This window comes from Chelmon rostratus, chromosome 4, assembly GCF_017976325.1.
Source record: "Chelmon rostratus isolate fCheRos1 chromosome 4, fCheRos1.pri, whole genome shotgun sequence".
Taxonomy (NCBI): Eukaryota; Metazoa; Chordata; class Actinopteri; order Chaetodontiformes; family Chaetodontidae; genus Chelmon; species Chelmon rostratus.
Genome location: NC_055661.1, coordinates 12,332,181 through 12,355,588, shown reverse-complemented (window position 1 = coordinate 12,355,588; position 23,408 = coordinate 12,332,181). Strand labels below are relative to the sequence as shown.

At 41.5% G+C, this 23,408-nt stretch overlaps 3 protein-coding genes across 5 annotated transcripts; all 3 read left to right on the top strand.

Moving 5' to 3' along the window:
- Positions 1-235: 235 nt before the first annotated feature.
- Positions 236-6,981, top strand: ifi44g (interferon induced protein 44g). The gene is made up of 8 exons (XM_041935195.1): positions 236-345; positions 1,735-1,880; positions 2,921-2,969; positions 3,099-3,294; positions 3,920-4,072; positions 4,709-4,880; positions 5,342-5,442; positions 6,366-6,981. The coding sequence occupies exons 1-8, from the start codon at positions 317-319 to the stop codon at positions 6,570-6,572; spliced, it is 1,053 nt and encodes a 350-aa protein (XP_041791129.1). The 5' UTR covers positions 236-316; the 3' UTR covers positions 6,573-6,981.
- Positions 6,982-8,634: 1,653 nt separating this feature from the next.
- LOC121605134 (interferon-induced protein 44-like) lies at positions 8,635-15,628 on the top strand. The gene is made up of 8 exons (XM_041934925.1): positions 8,635-8,686; positions 9,757-10,245; positions 12,105-12,153; positions 12,306-12,501; positions 12,593-12,745; positions 12,852-13,023; positions 13,527-13,627; positions 14,315-15,628. The coding sequence occupies exons 2-8, from the start codon at positions 9,774-9,776 to the stop codon at positions 14,507-14,509; spliced, it is 1,338 nt and encodes a 445-aa protein (XP_041790859.1). The 5' UTR covers positions 8,635-8,686; positions 9,757-9,773; the 3' UTR covers positions 14,510-15,628.
- Positions 15,629-16,226: 598 nt separating this feature from the next.
- On the top strand, positions 16,227-23,157 carry LOC121605133 (interferon-induced protein 44-like). Of its 3 annotated transcripts, none has more exons than XM_041934923.1 (8): positions 16,227-16,322; positions 17,089-17,617; positions 19,632-19,680; positions 19,833-20,028; positions 20,120-20,272; positions 20,381-20,552; positions 21,056-21,156; positions 21,844-23,157. In XM_041934923.1, the coding sequence occupies exons 2-8, from the start codon at positions 17,146-17,148 to the stop codon at positions 22,036-22,038; spliced, it is 1,338 nt and encodes a 445-aa protein (XP_041790857.1). In that variant the 5' UTR covers positions 16,227-16,322; positions 17,089-17,145; the 3' UTR covers positions 22,039-23,157. The 3 variants fall into 3 exon arrangements, with proteins under 3 accessions (XP_041790857.1, XP_041790856.1, XP_041790858.1); XM_041934922.1 differs by having other exon boundaries at positions 16,240-16,342; XM_041934924.1 differs by having other exon boundaries at positions 16,257-16,342; positions 17,071-17,617.
- Positions 23,158-23,408: the final 251 nt, after the last annotated feature.

Below are 23,408 nucleotides of genomic sequence, written 5' to 3'. Positions count from 1 at the left end.
GCATGGCACGTTTTTACACATTTTCCACGTTATTTACACTTGTTCCCAAACACAATCAAAGTGTCCTTGTCTGAAATGATACTGGAGTGTTATGAGTCATGCCTTTGATCGTTTTGTAAAGAGATACGACAGCATAACATTTACAGTGTTCATGTCTGAGATTGCGCTGTGCGGACTTCATTATTTGCCATCCTTCCTCTGTGTGAAAGTTTCGTTTTCACTTTCTTTTCTCCAGAAAGGGCACCGCCTGTGTTTTTATTGTCCGCCCGTCTTATAGCTGGTGTAGTCCGGCACGTCTAACGATACAGCGGTCGTCATGCAGAAACCAACCAAAGACACATTTCGGTAGGTCAATATTTCACGATGCGTAAGATGACTCACTTAACTTTGCAAAGTTCAGTTTCACAAAGCGTGACAGGTGAGATAATAGTTAAATTACAGCTAAATTAATTATAAAATAAATAATTACTAACCTGTGGTAACGCGTTGGGCTGTACTGAATGTTGAACGCTTGCAGGCCGAATGGGTGATATTTAAGCAAGCATTAGTTAGCTAACATCAGCTATCTTAATGTTAGTTTTACGTTAGTTTGCTTCATTCTGGTTTTTACAAAGAACTGGGTCTGTAAGATTTGGTAGACTTAATTAAAGTTATTTCTTATTGTCTAATTTTTGGATCAGTCTTTGCAGAAAATAAAGCTATTGTATGTAGTCCGTACTGTTTATTGTGTATGTCAGAGTATAAAGAAGCTAGCTAACTGTCTGCTTAGCTAAGCTAACGTTATGGGTCACTGTTCGTCCAAGACAACTAATATCAACAGCAGCGCATCGGCGGGTAATAAGAAATAATGGCAATTTTCTAAAAAAAAAATAGTAGCTATTTTCTACTTTTATACTAGCCCATAAATGTCTGCTTTACGGGGAAGAAATCTCATGATTGTTGGAGGTGATAGAGACTTAATCTGTTGCTTTTTTTGTAACGATTGATTATTCATGTAATGCTGTTCCATTAAAAAACAGATGGAGGATAAATGATGAAAATTGCCCTTCAAAGAAACTTAAATCATTTGGTCCAAGCACAAAAGCCCCAAATGTTTTATTTACAATGATAAAACATGCGTTATTTAGGTGGTCAGTGGTATTATTTATTGCAGCTGTGGTGAGGGGACTGTTTCTCATGAGGAGCAGTGCAGCCTGCCCCACCTTGCCTTCCCACTATCCACAGTCATGCGTGCTGCACCAGTGTACATGTACCACTGGGTGTCCTCGAACGCATCAGAGATGTTGAGAAACAGCCTTTGTTGACCTGGCTATCATGCATCGTTTTCACTTAGTCCAACAGTACAATTCATGTAGCTTTATCAAGTCCTGTGAAAGAGAGAGTCCATGCCACACCACACATTTTAAGGCATTGGCCTACACTGCACTCACAATTTGCCTGACATGTCAGAGGAGTTGGAAGTCAGTGAGGACGGAGATGGATGCTATATTCAAACAGGGTTCGTGACAGACTCTTCGAGCAGCAGTGCCATATAAAGTCTTTGCCTTATTTGTTTTTGGGAAACTCACTTAGATTTCTCTGTCCATCTCAACAACACAGCTATTTTCAGATCACATTTTTAGGTCGTATATATAGTGTTTTACGTGGAAGACATTTAACCAAGGAAGTTCATTTCTGCTCCTTTGCTTTGTATTTACTCTTCCTCTGACACATGTGATTGTTTTTCCTCTGCAGCAGCGTATTTGCTGAACCCAAGTTTGTCATACCTACTACAGCCCAACCTGCTATCTGCACGGCACTAGGCGCCAAAGATGATCGCAGCGTTACAACCACCAATTCAACAGAGAAAACGGAGAACAGCTCTGTGTTTACATTCTCGGGTAAGTTATGAAACAGTTCCTTACCAAAAAAAAACTGACAAAAAGGTTGCACTCAGTCGAGACAGAAAAAAGGACATCTGCCTTCTTTTTCAAGAAAGTGCATCAGACTGACCACCGATGACTCCTGGAATCACACTTGGGGGGGTCATAAGTTCAATACTCCTGCATTTAAATGAACAGGAAGTGAACTGAGCTTTCTCTTCAATAAGAAGATGTTGAGCAGAGGAGTCTCCAGTGTCTGTATTCAAACAAGTCTAAACTTGTTTTAAATGTTTGAAAACTTTGTGTGAAAAGTCAAATTTATTGAGTGCTGCTGCTGCATTTGCAGTGTGACAAATGTGTTCAGACAAAGAGGAAAAAACGTACTTCAACCAAATTATGAAGTGGTCATTGATTTCTGTCATTTTCTGGAAAACATTTCGATAATTGGATGATGCCTGATTTGTGATGTCACTGAATCGACCTGTCTCGTGGCTCTGGTTAAAGACACTTACACTTTTTGTGCTAATTAAGTATCTAGATGGGACATCACTGTAGAGGACTGCACTGGGATTGGGATCCAGTGGGATCCATCACAAATCTCATGGGAGCGGGTGGTTTAAACCTATAGGCCACATGCTTCATTAGGCTACTTCATTAAGTTTCTTTATTTTATGTGATTTATTAGTGTTATTTTTGATAAATTAAAGCATAATGTTTTAATGCAGAGAAGAACGTAATTTCACTACATTATTACCAACAGATTTGCATCGCTTCATTAATACTACATGTAAAAAAAAAAATTTCCCTGTGGAACAGGAGAAAACACAATTACTTACTAAACTAATGGAACTCTATTGTGTGGGAAATGGTCAGAAATTCAGCGGGAGCAGGAGCAACAAAACAGGGACAGGGTCAGGATCTCTTTATATTTTGCTGCTTATCCAAAAAATTAAGAAAAATACATCTGATAACATGCAAATGCAACGTCCACATTAATAATAAGCTTGGCACACACTGGTTATTTCATCAAACCTCAACTCTTTAACTTTCCTCAACAGTTCAAACTATGTTGAAATCTCAGTGGAGAGACATGGAGTGGACAGAAGAGTGAGTACAGCTGTGACATTCAATAAAGTCAAGCTTTCAGCTATTAGTTATTTTATTATACTGCTCTGATGTCTGTATTATACTTCAATAAAGTATTCTGAACATTAAGTGTGTTCAATTCTAATCTAGACAAAAGACAAACCTGATGAAGACCATCAGCTCCTACAGGCCGAGCTGTGAGGAGGTGACTCAGGCTCGGGTTCTTCTCCTTGGTCCGGTCGGCTCTGGAAAGTCCAGCTTCATCAGCTCAGTCCAGTCGGCATTTTTTGGAAGAGTCACCAACCGGGCAATGGTGGGCTCCTCCTCAACCAGCTTCACCAAGAAGGTAAAAGTGGAGCACTAACATGTAACTGAGAGAAATTACTAAAATTGAAATTCATGGTTGGGTTTCCTCAAAAAAAAAATCGGGCCTCTTGAGCAAGGAAGTGAATCCCAAAAAAGGAAAAACACCCACTTTATCTTTCACAGTGCTTTGTCACATTGAGACAGACGCTGTGTCGAAGCGTTTTCAGTCACTCCCATATAAGATAAAAGTAGAACTGTAAACCAAAAAAAGCAATGTTTAGGTTTATTTTTTCCTTTATTGGTGAGCGGAATTGTTGCCCAACACCTACAAACCATTTTTACTCCTTGGACACAAGTTCTCTCCAAGGCCAGTTTCAGGTTTATTCCTGAACACCATCTCATACACATTAATTTAAAGTTTGACGAGCCTGACTAACCTTTTTCAAGCTTACAGTCTCAGGGTCTTAAACAGAAGTTTGGAGTTGCCTAGTTGTCCAGGTCAAGAATGAACTGTCATGCTCGATTAAAAATTAATTACTGAATGACAACAAAATAACAAAGATTACAATCTAGATACATTAGAGGATGTGCCAGCCTCCAATCAGGAGGTGTGCTGTTCCCTTGCTTGAGGCGTCCATCCCATTAACTTTCGTTTTGTTTGTCAGCTGCAGTCCTTCAACATCCGTGGACAGAAGGGAGAGGATCCTAATGGACTGGTGCTGTGTGATACTATGGCTCTGGGGGATGGAGAGATGACCGAACTGACCCTCCATGACATCCTGTCTGTCATTAAAGGTCATGTGCCTGAGGGACACAAGGCAAGAAGGATCAATATTGTAATTCGGGAAGAGTTTTGGTTAATTTTGCTTTCAATAGCCTGATAACCATTAACCAGTGACTAACTGGTTAATTTTGTGCTGAGGAGCACGCTGGACTGCATCTCCCAGTCAGTCATGTCCTGGAATATTTTAGTGCCCAGACAAACGGGGGAAGTTTAAGTAACCAATGGAGACAGCAACTTTTGAGATTGGTCCAGCATTGTTGTGACGCTGTAGCCGTCAGTGAAGTAGGCTTCCATGTTGTCCTTCCAGGTGTTTGTTTTTGCCACTCACAGGCTCAGATTGTTATTCTAAGTGTTTGACATCCCAACAGAGATAGACTTTTGTGTTACGAGTATCTACAGTAATTCAGGAATGATTTTTGACATTATGACGAAAGAGATTTTATATATATGTCAGACTTCAACAGATTTTCCTGGTAAATGGGTAACAGTAATTGTCAGATAGCTGAAACCCTGCCATGTATTACGAACACATTATGCTTTAATTTAAATATGTACATTAATAAAATGCCAAGTTTAACCGACGAGTGCCGATGAGCCTAGTGTTAGTGCTAGTTAGCAAATGTTGGCATGCTAACACGCAACAGGAGTTGTGCTCATTTTTCTGTCCCAGTTCAGCCCAGATCAACCCGTGAGGTCTGAGACCACGGGCTATGTGAAGAGGCCAAGCCTCAGTGGCAAGATCCATTGTGTGGTATTTGTGGTGAACGCCTCAAAAATCCTGACCTACCCCAAAGGCCTCAGCAGGATCTTCCAGCAGCTCCGAGAGCACATCAGTGACCTGGGTAAGAAAAGCAGCAACTAAGAAGCAGGACACAAAGATATTTTCACTGATGTTAAACTGACCGTCTGTTGAGGTTGTGTAAGGTGACGGTTGCCACATTGCAAACAGTAATATTTTTTCAATTATTGTTCCAACCACATCAGTAGCATTGCTGTTGTGTGAATCAAAAAACAAAAGTGGAGGAGCTGCAGTTCAATCGCTCTTCACTTTTTACCGTAATTTTGTTTTATTTACTTTTTCCTGCATTAAGATTTCACTGACAGTCTGTGTTTGTTGGATTTTACTGTTAGAACTGCAGAGGGACTGATGTGTGTAACAAAGCGCTTGAAACTTTGAGATCCACTGAAAGAAAGCGCTGTTGAAATCCCCACTGTCAGCAATTTATTTCTCTGAGAATGTAACAATTAAATGCTGTTTGATTGCTGTGAAATCATAATGACAGCATTGTATTCTGTCCATCAGGTGTTCACCAGGTGGCTCTGATGACCCACATAGACCAAATTTGTAAAGAAACGGCCAAAGATGTCACCCAGGTTTACAAGAGCCGCGTCATTCAGGACATGGTAGGCTGAAATAAACCGTATGTCGTTTGGTTGGGGTGGTACGATCAAAACCATTTTCAGCCTGTAACTATTGGAACAGAATGTGCACACACATTATTTGGGCCTGCAGATCACATGCAAGTCTAACAGCTGGAGGCAGCAGATTAATGCCAGATTAATTCCCATGCCTCCACCCAAATATCCAGCTGGGATGATAGTGACTGACAAATGGCAAAGTTATATGTTTTCCAATAGAACTACATGATATGTGTCTATATAAGATGTTTCTATTATTAAATTAGTTAATAAAACCGAAAATTTTGCATCACAGCTTGGGTTTCTGTAAATACTTGAGCATGAACACGTGTTGCAATATACAATAAATTATTATTAAATTCCATTTTCATTAAATATTTGAATGCAAGTCACTTACAGTTATCAGTTTGTATAATCACACATACCACACAATGAAATATTCATCATGAAAATAAAGGCTTTAAGTAGGTGTGCTCAAACTAAAGGAATTCTTCTCAAGAACATGTGATTGTAATGTTTTCTTAAAGCTGATTTATATGTTGAATAAATGATGATTTGACGGTGAGTGACGAAATGACCATGTGCAAAACAAAGTGGCACAAAAGCATGCAAGCACACAATTGTGGCACTCAAAATGTATTTTCCCAAGGTTAGCAGGTCTGCATTATTTTAGGATTTTACAATGCTTAAATTTAACTACAAGTTATCAAATTCCTCTCAGTCTGGATTTTTTTCAAATTAAGAGCAAACAGGAGTTTATTTCTGTCAAAGGTGAGAACGACTTCACTTCACTCTGCCTTCTCACAGACTACGCTGTTTTGAGATGATTATTTTCATGTGTCTGTGTCACCCAGTCTGTGTAGTCTGTTGAAAATCTGAGGGTCCCGTGTGTTTGTGTGTGTTTGTAGATGGATAAAGCTGGAGCTCTGTTGGGTATGTCCACCTCCTACATCGTCCCAGTGAAGAACTACTCATCAGAGTTGGCCGTGGATGTGAACACTGATGTGCTTCTGCTTAGAGCGGTCGACCACATCCTGCAGTATGCTGATCTGTATTTCCAGGACAATGTACCACAACTCACAGGGCCAAAGATAGACGACAACATTCGCTTCTGAGCTTTTAGAATATGCCTTTCAAACAATGTTAAATCTTTCTCTTTTCTAATTTCCTCACTGAGTTCTAATAGACAAAACTGTATCATTCAGAGTAAAACCAGAAGTCTGTCATATTGTATCGGCTCTCATGTAAGAACCATTAGTACGAACACAATTGGTCTTGAAAACTTGCTTACTTTTTCTTTCCTCAGTTTTTCTTACAGGAGGTAGGAGTCAAATTTAAAACTGAAAGTGGTCTGGACCTGTCATACTTATTATGTACAGATGGTCTGCCTTTCTCCAAGGGGGAGGGCTTACCTTGTCTGACACAAGAATCATGACACCTTTTGATAGGAATTAATTGATGTGAATTCATTTGAAGTGTACATGTGTCACAGAAATCAACTAAATAAATAAGTCTTTATACTCAGTTCTCAATGGCGTCATCATCATGTCCATTTTACTGTGAGGTTCAAAAAATGTATTTTATATGGTATGATTTTACTGGCATCTCTACTCTGACAGCTGCCTCAGGGTCTTTATGCAGGTAGCTCCCCAGGTGACCATCCTCCATTGTACAATAATGTAATCCACAGTCTCTGACCGTCTCTGTCACGTCTCTGACTGCATCAAATATAAGTCATGGATCTCTTTTTCTTAGAAACACATTTTATAGCATCAGCTGTAACTTTCTAACTATTTTTAATTTCTGTCACTACCCCGCTCTGTTGGCAGCTGTATTTATATTTACTAATTGTTTTGATTTCAAACTCAATAAAAAAAAGTTTATTTCTATTGTGCCATATCTCAACAAAAGTAATCTCACAACGCTTTTCATATAGAGCAGGTATAGACTATCATCTTTAATTTGCCGTAACCCAGCAGTTCCCCCATGAGCACACACTGGGAGAAGGCAGAGGGGAAAAACTTTCAACAGGCAGAAACCTCAAACGGGCATCTGCCTCGCCCGGTTGGCTGAGAGAGAGACAGAGATGTACATTAACAACAAAAACAGCTATAATCATTTAATAATAATGCTAGTATTACTACTACTGAAAATAGTATATGATAGTAGATGTATACAGTGTGTATATATATATGAATGTATGATGTATATATGACAGTATATGTATGTAATAGTAATAGAAATATGACTATGTATATAGTCTAGGTATGATGGGATAAATGTATGATGATTTGTATGATATATAATATGTATATGACAATTAAAAATATGAATAATAATAATACTAGCAGTGGGCATCAAGCAGGACCACAGATGTCGGTGCATCCATGATCCCTGGAAAAGACTCCAGGGATGAATCCAAGTTGGGTCAATGGGATGTGAATGTATCATGGGAAGTCATCCAGCAGTCTGAGCCTATAGCAGCATAACTCGGGGCTGGTCCAAGGCAAGACTGAGCCAGACCTCACCGTAAGCTTTATTAAAAAAGGAAAGTTACAAACCTACTCTTCCAGGTGTTTGCATCCCAGACTGAGACTGGAAGACGGTTCTGCAGGATACCAGGACACTTGATGGCTGAAGGCATCTGGACTCTTTAGGGAACACAAGTAAGTGTGCAATCTGGGAGTGCAGCGCTCTAATGGGGTAACAGAGTACAATGAGCTCTTTGAGATATGATGGTGCCTGACCATTTAGGCCTTTGTAGGTGAGGAGAAGGATTTTAAATTGTACTCTTGATTTTATAGGGATGCAGTGAAGAGAGGATAATATGAGGGAAGAAACTATTTGGGCTGCAGGAGTTGAAACTGCACATTGTGAAATCCTTTAGCCATTTTGTGAATGAAACTTAACAAATGGCTGGAGTGGTTTTGGGGGTCGTTGACGCCAGTGGTCAAATCTCATGAATGTGCACTTCCTTTCATGACAAGTTTTCCACAAACAAGCTTCAGAAAAAAGGAGTGTTTTAGGATAAGAATACTATGTATGAAGCCTGCTGTGTGCCAGTTTAGTGCTTTCTCAAATGCACTGAATTCAAGGTACCTTCCGTTTAAGGCAAAGGGAGGAGCTACACTGATCACAACCAAAAATACACTTACGCTTCCATTTGTTCTAGACCGTCTCCTGCAACTAGAAGCTGGTCACCTCTCTCTACTGTCCAGAAGACCAGGAGGTAAGGATGAAAATACTGAAGGGTTTAATATTTTGCCAAACTTTAAAGATAGCCAGTGGGATTTTTAATGATGTAATGATTTATTGATTGGTGTGATATTTATTTATTTATTTGTATTTTTGAAGAAAATTTTAAATACTGTGTTTCTAAAGACAGTATGTGTAAAAAAAATAAATAAAATAAAAAAATAAGTTGAAATCAGGATCATGTTGAAAAATGTCATGAAAAATATGGCAAACTGGGTCTTGGGTTTTCTTCTGCCACATGTTCAGTTTCAGTTTTAAGTTTCAGAAACTTAAAACTTCCTTGAGATAATCTGTCACGGTGAACATTGAGATTATCATCTGTTTATTACTCCACTTCACGACTCTGCTTTCCTGATGTGAGACAGATTTATCAGCTCGTTTCATCATTTCCATCACTCAGCTTGATGAAGAAAAATGTGGTGAGCATTTTTCGTTTTGGCAGGAAACCGAAAGTAACTGTTCAACCTTATGATGTACCAGGGAGTGGCACCTACTTCCTGTTTTAACTTTTTTGATTTGCATTGCAGAGAAAATCTTTCAGAGTCTGTTTGAATCTGTGCCAAGGTTGCAAAAAAAAAGAAGAAAAAATTAAATACATGACTTACAGTCTTTTGCAGTTTGTTTGCAAGAATGTAAACTAAGAAACACCTGTGGAGGTATAGTGGAGCAGTAATAATAATATTTTTTCTAAATATAATTTTGAGTACAGTTTGTCATGGTATTGATCAAATGATTCTTTTATCCCTGTTTTATTATGTTTTTGTGGAATGTAGCTTTATAATGATTTTATCAATACTTTTATCTTGTTATTTGATTTAATCGGTTGATTAGGATTGGAAGACTACAATTTCTATGATTTTACAAACAAATCAAACCCTGAACATTGGGTGCAACCTGCATGGTACATAAATTGGGTTTGTCCAGGGGGATTAACCAAGGTCAGTTAATCAGAACTTGATTTAAAGCATCTGTGCCACGTTTTGCATTTAGGCACCAAAGTGAGTTAACATCAAAGGTTCATTCCGCATCCTTTACACACCTCAGCAGACCAACTGTCCACTATGAACCCCAGGCTAACCAAGAGCCAGCAGAAAACAGTCTGCGCCCAGCTGGGAAATGTCAAACTACAGCTGCTGTACAAGGCCAGCATCCATGGCTTCACCGGAGCAGCCTTCCACCAACGATGTGACAACTGCTGCCCCACAGTGTCTGTGGGCTACAACGCTGCTGGTTATGTGTTTGGAGGTTTCACCAAACAACCTTTCGCTCAGTCTGGACAGTACGTGCACGATGACCAGGCCTTTCTTTTCACTCTCAGTGGAGAAAACCTCCACATATATCCAGTCACTAGTCCAGGTTATGCAGTGAAAATGATCAACAACTCGGGTCCGTATTTTGGGGAGGCTTTGGCTCTTGTCAATGGAAGCCAAGCAGCAGTCTACAGCAGTCCAGGAAACTACTACAACTTTAATGCTGCAGAGATGCATGGCAACGACCTCACACTGACTGAGTGTGAAGTCTATCAAGTGGAGGGTGAGTTCACTAGAAATGACCAAACATTGATGCTTAGCATGTTTCAAACAGATTGTATCTTTCATCAAGCACAAGGCGAGCCTCATGGCTGTTTTTCCTGTCACTGTCCTGCAGCTGATACAGTCAGACCTGACGCTGAACCTATGAACAAGAGCATTATGCTTTTCCCGCTTTCATAAATCACAGATTGTTGCACTTTAAACAATGGAGTCTCTTCTCAGGCTATGATGTTCTTATGTTGTTGTTCTGCCAGGATAAACACAACGAACAAACACCCTTAATTTAGTTACCAGGACCCTGACTTCTCTGTGAATTTAGTTAATTAATTTAAACACAAGATACTTGTGCTCAAAAAGAGGATTCATTCTCAGTGAAGAACCTTGGAGCTCTAATCTGCCTCTATACCTGCCAAAGAGCAGTGATTCCTAACACGTCTCTGGGGGTCATCAGGTGGAAACCTCCCTTCAACAGTGTTTCGCCTACTTAGTCCCACTACACCTCCAGGAGGTTAGGCAGTGAACTCCGGCGTCCCAGAGTCACCCCCCCTAGTGCCAGTTCACACTGCTCCTACACAATCCAAACAGCACCGCCACGTTCAACTGACCCAGAGATGCTCCAGGTAGTGGCCAGTACCGATGCTACCATTTAACTATTGCTAATGCTAATGCTAACCGCTAGGAAGAACAGAAGAAGACAATACAGTTCCGATGCTACCATTTAGCTAATGTTACGTGCTAACCGCTACCTGCTAAGAGGAACAGAAGAAGACAATAAAGCTAGATTCACCTATACTGTTAATGTTAATTGCTAGCTACCAATACTAACTGCTAAGATACTATCATACTCTCACCGCTTTAGCTATTGTTAGCTGCTACAATGCTACCACAGGCCTAGATGCCACATGTAACTGCCGATTGCCACACTACCATCATCTACCCCTGCCTCTCACCAACTGCACCAAGAAAAAGCGGGGTGGGAATACAAACCCTGGTTCGGGTAGGGGATAGAAAATAAAGAGGTAGAGTCAAAAGATGGAGGTAGGGATTGGATACAGACCCTTGTTCGGGTAGGGGGTGGAAAATTTAGAGGGTGCTGGAGGTGGAGGCCTAAACCACAGACTAGATTTAACAGCCTCTTCTAACATTTCCTTCAAGAAGCAGCAAACCCTACCATTTCCTTCAAAAAGCAAACAGAGCAGGAAAACAAACCCTAACATTTCCTTCAAGAAGCAAACAAAACAGGAAAACAACCAAAAAGATCAAAAAACAAGCCAACTCTGTATCTTACCACGCAAACTCACCTGAACAGGCCGCATGGTCCCAAAGAGAGACTCTAGCTGGCCACACCCCCACCTTATCTAAACTTCCTGGTTCTCTTCCTATTGGCAGAGCGAGAAGATGGGGCGGGAAAAGCAGAGCAGAGGAGAGGTGTCTTGTTAAGACTTTAACCTCTTCTCTTGCCGGGTTAGGCATGCATGTCCTCTGCCCCCCCCCCCCCCCCCCCCCAGTAAGGGAGTGATTTTAGTGAACTCCAGCCATCGAATGAATACCTTCTTCAAACTAACAAAGGTCAAAATGATAGTTTGTTTGCGGTCATGTTGGCCGACATCTGACCTGGTGCTTCTTAATGATTTCAATGCTCCTCACTTCTATATGTACTTTTTTAACGGGCCTGTCTGAGGGACGCTTACTTGTAGATTTACTTGCTTAATCATTTTATTTAGTTTATTAATGACTGATTTTGTTCATATTCACCATGTTACACACTTAAAATTGAAAGGCTGGAAGATAATTTATTATAATAAAATAACATTATGAGCAGAATTAAATTTTTTGAAAGCTGCCTTTGCTCTTCAACAGTGATCCCAGAGTACGAGAAGCCGTGGAGGCCGGTGGTCTGGGAAAATGAGTAAGCTGGACCATGTGCCATTACTGCACTATTCTTTAATATGTTCCAGTATGCTGCACCATGTCATACTATACAAACAGACTTGAGGAACTTCTGATTATGTATTGTCTTATGTGGCAGTATGGAAGCCTTAAAACTGCTTGTTTCTACAGGCAGAGGATGGAGCTGATGGAGAGCATTAAGAGCTACAAACCCACAGTCAGCTCAGTGTCCCAGGTTCGGGTCCTGCTCATTGGACAAGTTGGAGCTGGAAAGTCCAGCTTCTTCAATTCTATCAACTCTGTATTCAGAGGCCACGTCACCAGCCAGGCCATCGCTGGCTGCTCGACCACCAGCCTCACCACGCAGGTCAGTGTCAGCCTCGTAATTGCCCTGACTGATTTCAAACTGTGTCCCGTCCTGTTTGGGATCTGTTACTTCATCATCTTGCACTCCACAGTTTCGTTCCCACACTTTGAAAGCTGGGCGAGAAGGAAAACCCCTGCCAATCATCTTGTGTGACACCATGGGACTGGAGGAAAGCACAGGGGTGGGGCTTAATATAGATGACATCAGCAGCATCCTCAATGGTCATCTGCCTGACCGTTATCGGGTAGAGCTTTTCGTTACATTGAGCAGTGTATTGAATGTATGAGCCACTGATTTGGTTGTAGTTAACACAAACTGTTCCTGTCTTTCCCCTCAACTGTGTGACTCAGTTCAACCCCTCTGCTCCTCTGAATTCGGACACTCACGGCTATCGTAAGTCTCCAGGCCTCAAGGACCAGATCCACTGTGTGGCCTATGTTGTTGATGCCTGCAAGGTCTCCATCATGCCCACAAAGCTGGAGGAGAAGCTGGATGCGATCCGCAGAAAGGTCAACCTAATGGGTCAGTTAAAATCAGTCCCACCTCATTATGATGAAGACATGTAGTTCATGCACACTCTTAGAAAATATGGTAGATAGACCTGAGTAGATCCACAAGGGGGCCTCATAGGGAGACCCCTTCATTTCAGCTTTTTACAAATACCTTAAATCCACTTTCCAGCCTAACTTAACGAGGCAGTGGAGAGTGAGAGAACAGGGGGAACAAATGAAAATATTTCGTGCTCCACTCACATGATGATGAGTAAGTGTCTGAAATCTCAGCTCACTGCAAAGCAAAATGACTCACAGAAGGAAAAGTGAATGAGAGAACAAGGGAGTGATTTTAAGCTAATGTTTCAAGTAAAGTCAGCACAGGGTATCCATATTGTTTCGAATGATCCTTCAGTTATAGAGGAGACATTTAAATGGCAAGAAAAGTATTTTTAAAGTACTTTATAGGAGCAGCGTCAGTATTTTGATTTCTGCAGTGGTCTGCAAACGTTCTTTCTGCTCTGGTGTTTTCAGGCATTCCTCAGCTGGTCCTGCTCACTAAAGTGGACGAAGCCTGCCCTTTGGTGACAGAGGATGTGAGAAATGTTTATAAGAGTGGCTACATTAAGCACATGGTGAGGATTTTAGGCTTTCATACAGAATCAAACTATTCTCGAGGATTTGTTGTGCTGTAGGTTTGCAGTGTGTTTTTATGTATTGTGTATTCAGTCGACATCTGTTTTTATTTCCATTGATTTGTGCCATCTGAATCAGATGGCCTCAGATGTGAGCGGTGTAGGATCCAAGATGTTTTGACACTAATTTGAGAGACTTTGTTTTCTTCTCTTTGAGTCGGTCACACCGTGGCGTCACATGAGTAAGGCCTGATGTGGCAGGGTGGATCAGACCTTAATGACTCACTTGTGCTGTTGTTCTTCAGTGCTAATACACGAACAAGTGGTTGCAGGTTATCAAACCAATACATTCATGATTTATTAGTCGTGTGACTTTACTTTAAGAGTTATTGGCTTTTTAATGGGTAGCCATGACCAAAACAAACACTGCCAATATAACAACTTTTCCAATGTTGAGAAGACAAAAAAAAAAAATTAAGCTCTTACTGTCTGCAGTCTGTACAGAAAAAGTATGACCTTCCCTCAGCTGAGGAGAGGAGCATTCAGGTCACAGGTGGGTGTAATCTGCAACCTCACCGCTAGATGCCACTAAATCCTGCGCACTGGACCTTTAATCTAAGGCATTTCTCAGTTTTGTGGCGTCAAAAAAAGCATGAATGACACTCATCTGAGTCCTTTGTGATCCAGATGGAGGAGGTCAGTGGTCGGATCGGTATGCCGATGTTCTGCATTGTTCCGGTGAAGAACTACAGCCAGGAGTTAGAGTTGGACCCAAACTGCGACATCCTGCTGCTCAGCGCCGTCATCCAGATGCTCCGCTTCGCTGACAACTACTTCGATGAGATCAGTGATCGATTCAGCAACAGTGACGTCAAAGGATAGGAAGTGTTTGAGCATCAGATCCAATGACCTGAGCACCTGTGATTGAATGTCCCTCACGATGACCCATGCAAGTAACAGCAGGTGATCCTACCCAGGCAGAGTTCACTGTGCCCCTCCTGCTCAGACTTTTCCAAGCACCCCTTGGAATGCTGGGAGTTGTAGTTCCTCCAGAATGTCACCTCCAGTTTCAGGCTTGACAAACTCAGTGAACCGCTGTTCACTTTAACTGTGTCCCTCAGCTGCGAGACAATCACTTTTCCTCCTGATTCAGTAATAAATTCTTTATATTACTAGAAAAAGATGACATTATCAAGGATGCTATTTCAATCATTCACTGTCTACATTTAAAAGTTTTCTGACAGTGCTGGCTCATGTCGAGGGATGTTTCATCACAAGCAAACGCAAACATATCTGATGTTAACTGTTTACTGCATTATTACATGATTAAGTTTTGGATAATAATAATATCTTTTTGTTTCATGTGATTGAGGCTACAGTCACCGACAGCAGGTTCAGAGCAGTTCAACAGAGCTCATCTGCGTTGCTTCCTTCAGTCTGAATCGTGTGTTCAATGAAGAATGTTGATTTTTGAACTTTGGTGGCACCAAATAATGGCAAACATCTGATAGACTGAGTCTCTCTGTCTATCCCTTTGACTGCTAGGTGTACGCATGGTGCTGTGTAACCTAGCACAGTATAAGCAATTAAGACTGTCAGTCATGCATAACTGAAGGAGACCTTTTTGGTTTAATGCAGGTTTACTTTCATTTTGGACTGAGTTATACAGTCTGGGTTTTGGTGTTTTGACATGTATCCATTTTACTTGATAGCAAACCTCTGCTCACAAAATAATCACTTGTATTCAAGCATACAAATGACCAGTTTAACTAGTTTAATCATGAATGTTTTTTGTCATTTCCTTTTTTGGTTTCCAATTGTTCTTACAGATTTTACAAGTTATATGGCAAGTTACACATGTATAAACTTAACACCCCAGGTTCTCAGATGTTTGTACTGGCAGATATCATTATGTTTATGGCTGTGCTGCATGTTATGTACATTCAACCTGTACTTATACTAGTAAACACATTGATGGATAATAAAAGCTTTTGCTGGCCAGACTGGATGTGAGGGACGATTTGGAAACTTAGAAACTCTTGCTGTGATTAATGACTCCTAAATCAACTAATTCAGATCAGTATTCTGCAGGTCAACAGAAACTCAAAGGGCATGAAGGGATCAACACGGCGCGGGAAACGAAAGTGAAAGTAGTGACACCTGTCAAGGCAGCTAAAATATGTCATTAAGTTCCAGTGATAACCTTCAAAATAAACCACTAATCGGCTGTTGGGATTTGAAGCGACAGTGAAGAGGTAAAAAACTAAAGACAGCATTAAAATGGGTTGAGAAGGGGATGATAAAGTAAACGCAATAGTTTGCAGTTAGTTTAGAGAGTTACTCTATGACTGAGTGCATGAAGTTTGATCCTTTGCTTGAACAAATCAGTCTCATTAACAGTAGGAATTTACTTACAAAAAGGTTTGTTTGGATTTTAACCACGAAAGTAACAATCAGATTAAAAGTCTTAAATGGTTTGTAAGATTTCAGTCATGCCGGTAAACATCCACCACACACTAAAAACGAACACTTCTTTAGAAAATGTTTACTTTGAAGGCAACGTCCCGCTACTTCCGGACTTATTTCGGCGAAGTGACTCAATTAACGTGTGTGCTGCGTCAACTGCTTACACCCAATGCTCAGCTCCACCTGAATGGAAAGTGACTCTGTTGCTCTTTCCTGAACCAGCTCAACGGTCAGTGAAAACTTAAATATGTGAGTTTTTAATACTTTTCTACATTTAAACATTTCTATGAAGTCGCTCCTTACTAGACCTGAGATGTGGGACAGACATGTGCCGATGCTGCTCGAATCTCTCTCTACGTATATATATATATATATATATACTTCTCTTTATTTCGTGTTTTTGTGTGTAATTTCTCTGTGCTGTTACATATTTTTAGGATGGAGAAACTGTACAATGACCTAGTTTCACTTCGGGCATGAATGAAATATTTCTGACATTCACAGTTAAACCAACAGCAGTTAGTTCACCCAGTCAAGCCCAGCCGTTAAATTGTATTTTGCTTCTCTGTGGGTTATGGAGAATGCATGGTCGAGCTGATCTGGTACAGCAGGGTTCACCTCGATCTGTGCTAGACTACATGTAAGCTGCAGTTTAATTTCCAGTAAATGTCACCACACACACAGTGTAGTGTGTAGAATCAGAAAAGTGTTTTGTTATTTCCATTGAAATACTCATCGAAAAACTAAATACAGTGTGCTGCTGCCCGTCAAACAATATACAGAGTATATATACTTTACATATATCTCATTTATCATGTGCTCCAAAGTCACGTTCAAATGCCAAGTATGTTCAACTTGAGAAAGCTGTTTTAGAGTCTCAACTTGGACCCTTAATCATACTCAGTGAGTCCAGTTTACCCCATGGGTCAATTAATCTCAGTCATTAAAATCCCAAACTGCATTTATCTCTAATGCAGCTGTCTGTCTGTGTTCAGACAGAGAACTTTAAAGGCTTCAGACGGTGAGGAACCTCAGCAGAACAACCATCCAGAATGAACCCCAGGCTAACCAGGAGCCAGCAGAAAACAGTCTGCGCCCAGCTGGGAAATGTCAAACTACAGCTGCTGTACAAGGCCAGCATCCATGGCTTCACCGGAGCAGCCTTCCACCAACGATGTGACAACTGCTGCCCCACAGTGTCTGTGGGCTACAACGCCGCTGGTTATGTGTTTGGAGGTTTCACCAAACAACCTTTCGCTCAGTCTGGACAGTACGTGCACGATGACCAGGCCTTTCTTTTCACTCTCAGTGGAGAAAACCTCCACATATATCCGGTCACTAGTCCAGATTATGCAGTGAGAATGATGAGTAACACTGGTCCGTATTTTGGGGAGGCGTTGGTTCTTGTCAATGGAAGCCAAGCAGCAGTCTACAGCAGTCCAGGAAAGTACTACAACTTTAATGCTGCAGAGGTGCATGGCAACAACCTCACACTGACTGAGTGTGAAGTCTATCAAGTGGAGGGTGAGTTCACTAGAAATGACCAAACATTGATGCTTAGCATGTTTCAAACAGATTGTATCTTTCATCAAGCACAAGGCGAGCCTCATGGCTGTTTTTCCTGTCACTGTCCTGTAGTTGATTAGATTAGATTAGACTTTATTGATCTCACAATGGAGAAATTCATTCATGGATACAGTCAGACCTGACGCTGAACCTATGAACAAGAGCATTAAGCTTTTCCCGCTTTCATAAATCACAGATTGTTGCACTTTAAACAATGGAGTCTCTTCTCAGGCTATGATGTTCTTATGTTGTTGTTCTGCCAGGATAAACACAACGAACAAACACCCTTAATTTAGTTACCAGGACCCTGACTTCTCTGTGAAAGTAGACCTGGACACAAACATGCAGATTTATGTGGATAGAAGACACCTGGTCTGAGGAGCCAATACCTGCCTTTGCTTCTATGCTCGCAGTACTTCTGCTACTACTAATACTCAGTGAGATCCTGACAGCTCAAATTTTCTTCTTAATACTAACAGACAAGTGCTAAACAGCAGTGCAAGTCAATGATCCATAAGTGTCAAAGTCATAGTGAGGTGAAGGGAACAGTAAGGGAGTGATTTTAGTGAACTCCAGCCATCGAATGAATACCTTCTTCAAACTAACAGTTAATTTAAACAATCATCAGCCCCTACAAGGCAGCCACCTACCTGCCTTCTCCCTGACTTAGCAGCTCTATTTTTCTCCCCCTCTCGAACAAACTGCACACCTAACCTCTCCTTTCTAGAACTTCCAGAATTCACCTGCTTCTTTCTCTCTTCAATGCCTGCGGCTAAGCTTCTCAGCACCTGATTATGCCGCCATGTATACCGGCCTTGTGATGAGCTAATTCTGCAACCTGACAAAATGTGCTTCAAGCTTGCTGTACCTGAGCAGAGTGGGCACGATTGTACCCAGAGACTTAGGTTCTGCGGGGTTGGCAACACATCGTATGTCGCCCCTATCAGAATTTTAATACGGCCTTCCTCCATATTCCACAGGTCCCTCCAACTAAGTTTCCTCTTCTCAACACCTTCCCAATTCAACCATTGTCCCTGTTTGGCTTGACCAACTGCTTTTGCCCCCCTTAACAACCCCTCCTGCCGACGCACCTGTTCCACTACAAGCTTTCTTTTCTCCTTTAGACCTGCTTTGTTCCACACTGGTTTGCCTGGGCCAAGCCCCAAGCCTCCCCGACCAAATTGGACATTTCCTACTATTTCTACATGCCTAAGCGCTGCCTCTGCCTCCTGCACTGCTGCCCTTGGGTTCCATTTCCTCCCCCCAGAAAGATTCGGAACCACATTGCTAACTAACATGTCCTTACTCCCAGATAATAAAAGTTCTGTCCTAACCTTAGTGCATTTAAACTCCTCTGTTAGACTGGATACTGGCAGCTGAAGCATTCCTTTCCCATACAAAGCTGCATTGCTTAAGCACCTGGGAGCACCCAACCATTTTCTAGTATAAGAGCTAAGTAGCCTTTCCATTCTCTCTGCTACAGATAATGGGACTTCATATACTGACATTGGCCACATTAACCTAGGATACAAGCCAAACTGCAAGCACCACAACCTCAGTTTTCCTGGGAGCCCTGATTTATCTATTCTCTCCAGCCCTTCTGCAACATCCTTTCTAAATTGCACAAAGGATGTTGCAGAAGGGCTGGAGAGAATAGATAAATCAGGGCTCCCAGGAAAAGGTCAAAATGATAGTTTGTTTGCGGTCATGTCGGCCGACATCTGACCTGGTGCTTCTTAATGATTTCAACGCTCCTCACTTCTATATGTACTTTTTTAACGGGCCTGTCTGAGGGACGCTTACTTGTAGATTTACTTGCTTAATCATTTTATTTAGTTTATTAATGACTGATTTTGTTCATATTCACCATGTTACACACTTAAAATTGAAAGGCTGGAAGATAATTTATTATAATAAAATAACATTATGAGCAGAATTAAATTTTTTGAAAGCTGCCTTTGCTCTTCAACAGTGATCCCAGAGTACGAGAAGCCGTGGAGGCCGGTGGTCTGGGAAAATGAGTAAGCTGGACCATGTGCCATTACTGCACTATTCTTTAATATGTTCCAGTATGCTGCACCATGTCATACTATACAAACAGACTTGAGGAACTTCTGATTATGTATTGTCTTATGTGGCAGTATGGAAGCCTTAAAACTGCTTGTTTCTACAGGCAGAGGATGGAGCTGATGGAGAGCATTAAGAGCTACAAACCCACAGTCAGCTCAGTGTCCCAGGTTCGGGTCCTGCTCATTGGACAAGTTGGAGCTGGAAAGTCCAGCTTCTTCAATTCTATCAACTCTGTATTCAGAGGCCACGTCACCAGCCAGGCCATCGCTGGCTGCTCGACCACCAGCCTCACCACGCAGGTCAGTGTCAGCCTCGTAATTGCCCTGACTGATTTCAAACTGTGTCCCGTCCTGTTTGGGATCTGTTACTTCATCATCTTGCACTCCACAGTTTCGTTCCCACACTTTGAAAGCTGGGCGAGAAGGAAAACCCCTGCCAATCATCTTGTGTGACACCATGGGACTGGAGGAAAGCACAGGGGTGGGGCTTAATATAGATGACATCAGCAGCATCCTCAATGGTCATCTGCCTGACCGTTATCGGGTAGAGCTTTTCGTTACATTGAGCAGTGTATTGAATGTATGAGCCACTGATTTGGTTGTAGTTAACACAAACTGTTCCTGTCTTTTCCCCTCAACTGTGTGAGTTCAGTTCAACCCCTCTGCTCCTCTGAATTCGGACACTCACGGCTATCGTAAGTCTCCAGGCCTCAAGGACCAGATCCACTGTGTGGCCTATGTTGTTGATGCCTGCAAGGTCTCCATCATGCCCACAAAGCTGGAGGAGAAGCTGGATGCGATCCGCAGAAAGGTCAACCTAATGGGTCAGTTAAAATCAGTCCCACCTCATTATGATGAAGACATGTAGTTCATGCACACTCTTAGAAAATATGGTAGATAGACCTGAGTAGATCCACAAGGGGGCCTCATAGGGAGACCCCTTCATTTCAGCTTTTTACAAATACCTTAAATCCACTTTCCAGCCTAACTTAACGAGGCAGTGGAGAGTGAGAGAACAGGGGGAACAAATGAAAATATTTCGTGCTCCACTCACATGATGATGAGTAAGTGTCTGAAATCTCAGCTCACTGCAGAGCAAAATGACTCACAGAAGGAAAAGTGAATGAGAGAACAAGGGAGTGATTTTAAGCTAATGTTTCAAGTAAAGTCAGCACAGGGTATCCATATTGTTTCGAATGATCCTTCAGTTATAGAGGAGACATTTAAATGGCAAGAAAAGTATTTTTAAAGTACTTTATAGGAGCAGCGTCAGTATTTTGATTTCTGCAGTGGTCTGCAAACGTTCTTTCTGCTCTGGTGTTTTCAGGCATTCCTCAGCTGGTCCTGCTCACTAAAGTGGACGAAGCCTGCCCTTTGGTGACAGAGGATGTGAGAAATGTTTATAAGAGTGGCTACATTAAGCACATGGTGAGGATTTTAGGCTTTCATACAGAATCAAACTATTCTCGAGGATTTGTTGTGCTGTAGGTTTGCAGTGTGTTTTTATGTATTGTGTATTCAGTCGACATCTGTTTTTATTTCCATTGATTTGTGCCATCTGAATCAGATGGCCTCAGATGTGAGCGGTGTAGGATCCAAGATGTTTTGACACTAATTTGAGAGACTTTGTTTTCTTCTCTTTGAGTCGGTCACACCGTGGCGTCACATGAGTAAGGCCTGATGTGGCAGGGTGGATCAGACCTTAATGACTCACTTGTGCTGTTGTTCTTCAGTGCTAATACACGAACAAGTGGTTGCAGGTTATCAAACCAATACATTCATGATTTATTAGTCGTGTGACTTTACTTTAAGAGTTATTGGCTTTTTAATGGGTAGCCATGACCAAAACAAACACTGCCAATATAACAACTTTTCCAATGTTGAGAAGACAAAAAAAAAAAATTAAGCTCTTACTGTCTGCAGTCTGTACAGAAAAAGTATGACCTTCCCTCAGCTGAGGAGAGGAGCATTCAGGTCACAGGTGGGTGTAATCTGCAACCTCACCGCTAGATGCCACTAAATCCTGCGCACTGGACCTTTAATCTAAGGCATTTCTCAGTTTTGTGGCGTCAAAAAAAGCATGAATGACACTCATCTGAGTCCTTTGTGATCCAGATGGAGGAGGTCAGTGGTCGGATCGGTATGCCGATGTTCTGCATTGTTCCGGTGAAGAACTACAGCCAGGAGTTAGAGTTGGACCCAAACTGCGACATCCTGCTGCTCAGCGCCGTCATCCAGATGCTCCGCTTCGCTGACAACTACTTCGATGAGATCAGTGATCGATTCAGCAACAGTGACGTCAAAGGATAGGAAGTGTTTGAGCATCAGATCCAATGACCTGAGCACCTGTGATTGAATGTCCCTCACGATGACCCATGCAAGTAACAGCAGGTGATCCTACCCAGGCAGAGTTCACTGTGCCCCTCCTGCTCAGACTTTTCCAAGCACCCCTTGGAATGCTGGGAGTTGTAGTTCCTCCAGAATGTCACCTCCAGTTTCAGGCTTGACAAACTCAGTGAACCGCTGTTCACTTTAACTGTGTCCCTCAGCTGCGAGACAATCACTTTTCCTCCTGATTCAGTAATAAATTCTTTATATTACTAGAAAAAGATGACATTATCAAGGATGCTATTTCAATCATTCACTGTCTACATTTAAAAGTTTTCTGACAGTGCTGGCTCATGTCGAGGGATGTTTCATCACAAGCAAACGCAAACATATCTGATGTTAACTGTTTACTGCATTATTACATGATTAAGTTTTGGATAATAATAATATCTTTTTGTTTCATGTGATTGAGGCTACAGTCACCGACAGCAGGTTCAGAGCAGTTCAACAGAGCTCATCTGCGTTGCTTCCTTCAGTCTGAATCGTGTGTTCAATGAAGAATGTTGATTTTTGAACTTTGGTGGCACCAAATAATGGCAAACATCTGATAGACTGAGTCTCTCTGTCTATCCCTTTGACTGCTAGGTGTACGCATGGTGCTGTGTAACCTAGCACAGTATAAGCAATTAAGACTGTCAGTCATGCATAACTGAAGGAGACCTTTTTGGTTTAATGCAGGTTTACTTTCATTTTGGACTGAGTTATACAGTCTGGGTTTTGGTGTTTTGACATGTATCCATTTTACTTGATAGCAAACCTCTGCTCACAAAATAATCACTTGTATTCAAGCATACAAATGACCAGTTTAACTAGTTTAATCATGAATGTTTTTTGTCATTTCCTTTTTTGGTTTCCAATTGTTCTTACAGATTATACAAGTTATATGGCAAGTTACACATGTATAAACTTAACACCCCAGGTTCTCAGATGTTTGTACTGGCAGATATCATTATGTTTATGGCTGTGCTGCATGTTATGTACATTCAACCTGTACTTATACTAGTAAACACATTGATGGATAATAAAAGCTTTTGCTGGCCAGACTGGATGTGAGGGACGATTTGGAAACTTAGAAACTCTTGCTGTGATTAATGACTCCTAAATCAACTAATTCAGATCAGTATTCTGCAGGTCAACAGAAACTCAAAGGGCATGAAGGGATCAACACGGCGCGGGAAACGAAAGTGAAAGTAGTGACACCTGTCAAGGCAGCTAAAATATGTCATTAAGTTCCAGTGATAACCTTCAAAATAAACCACTAATCGGCTGTTGGGATTTGAAGCGACAGTGAA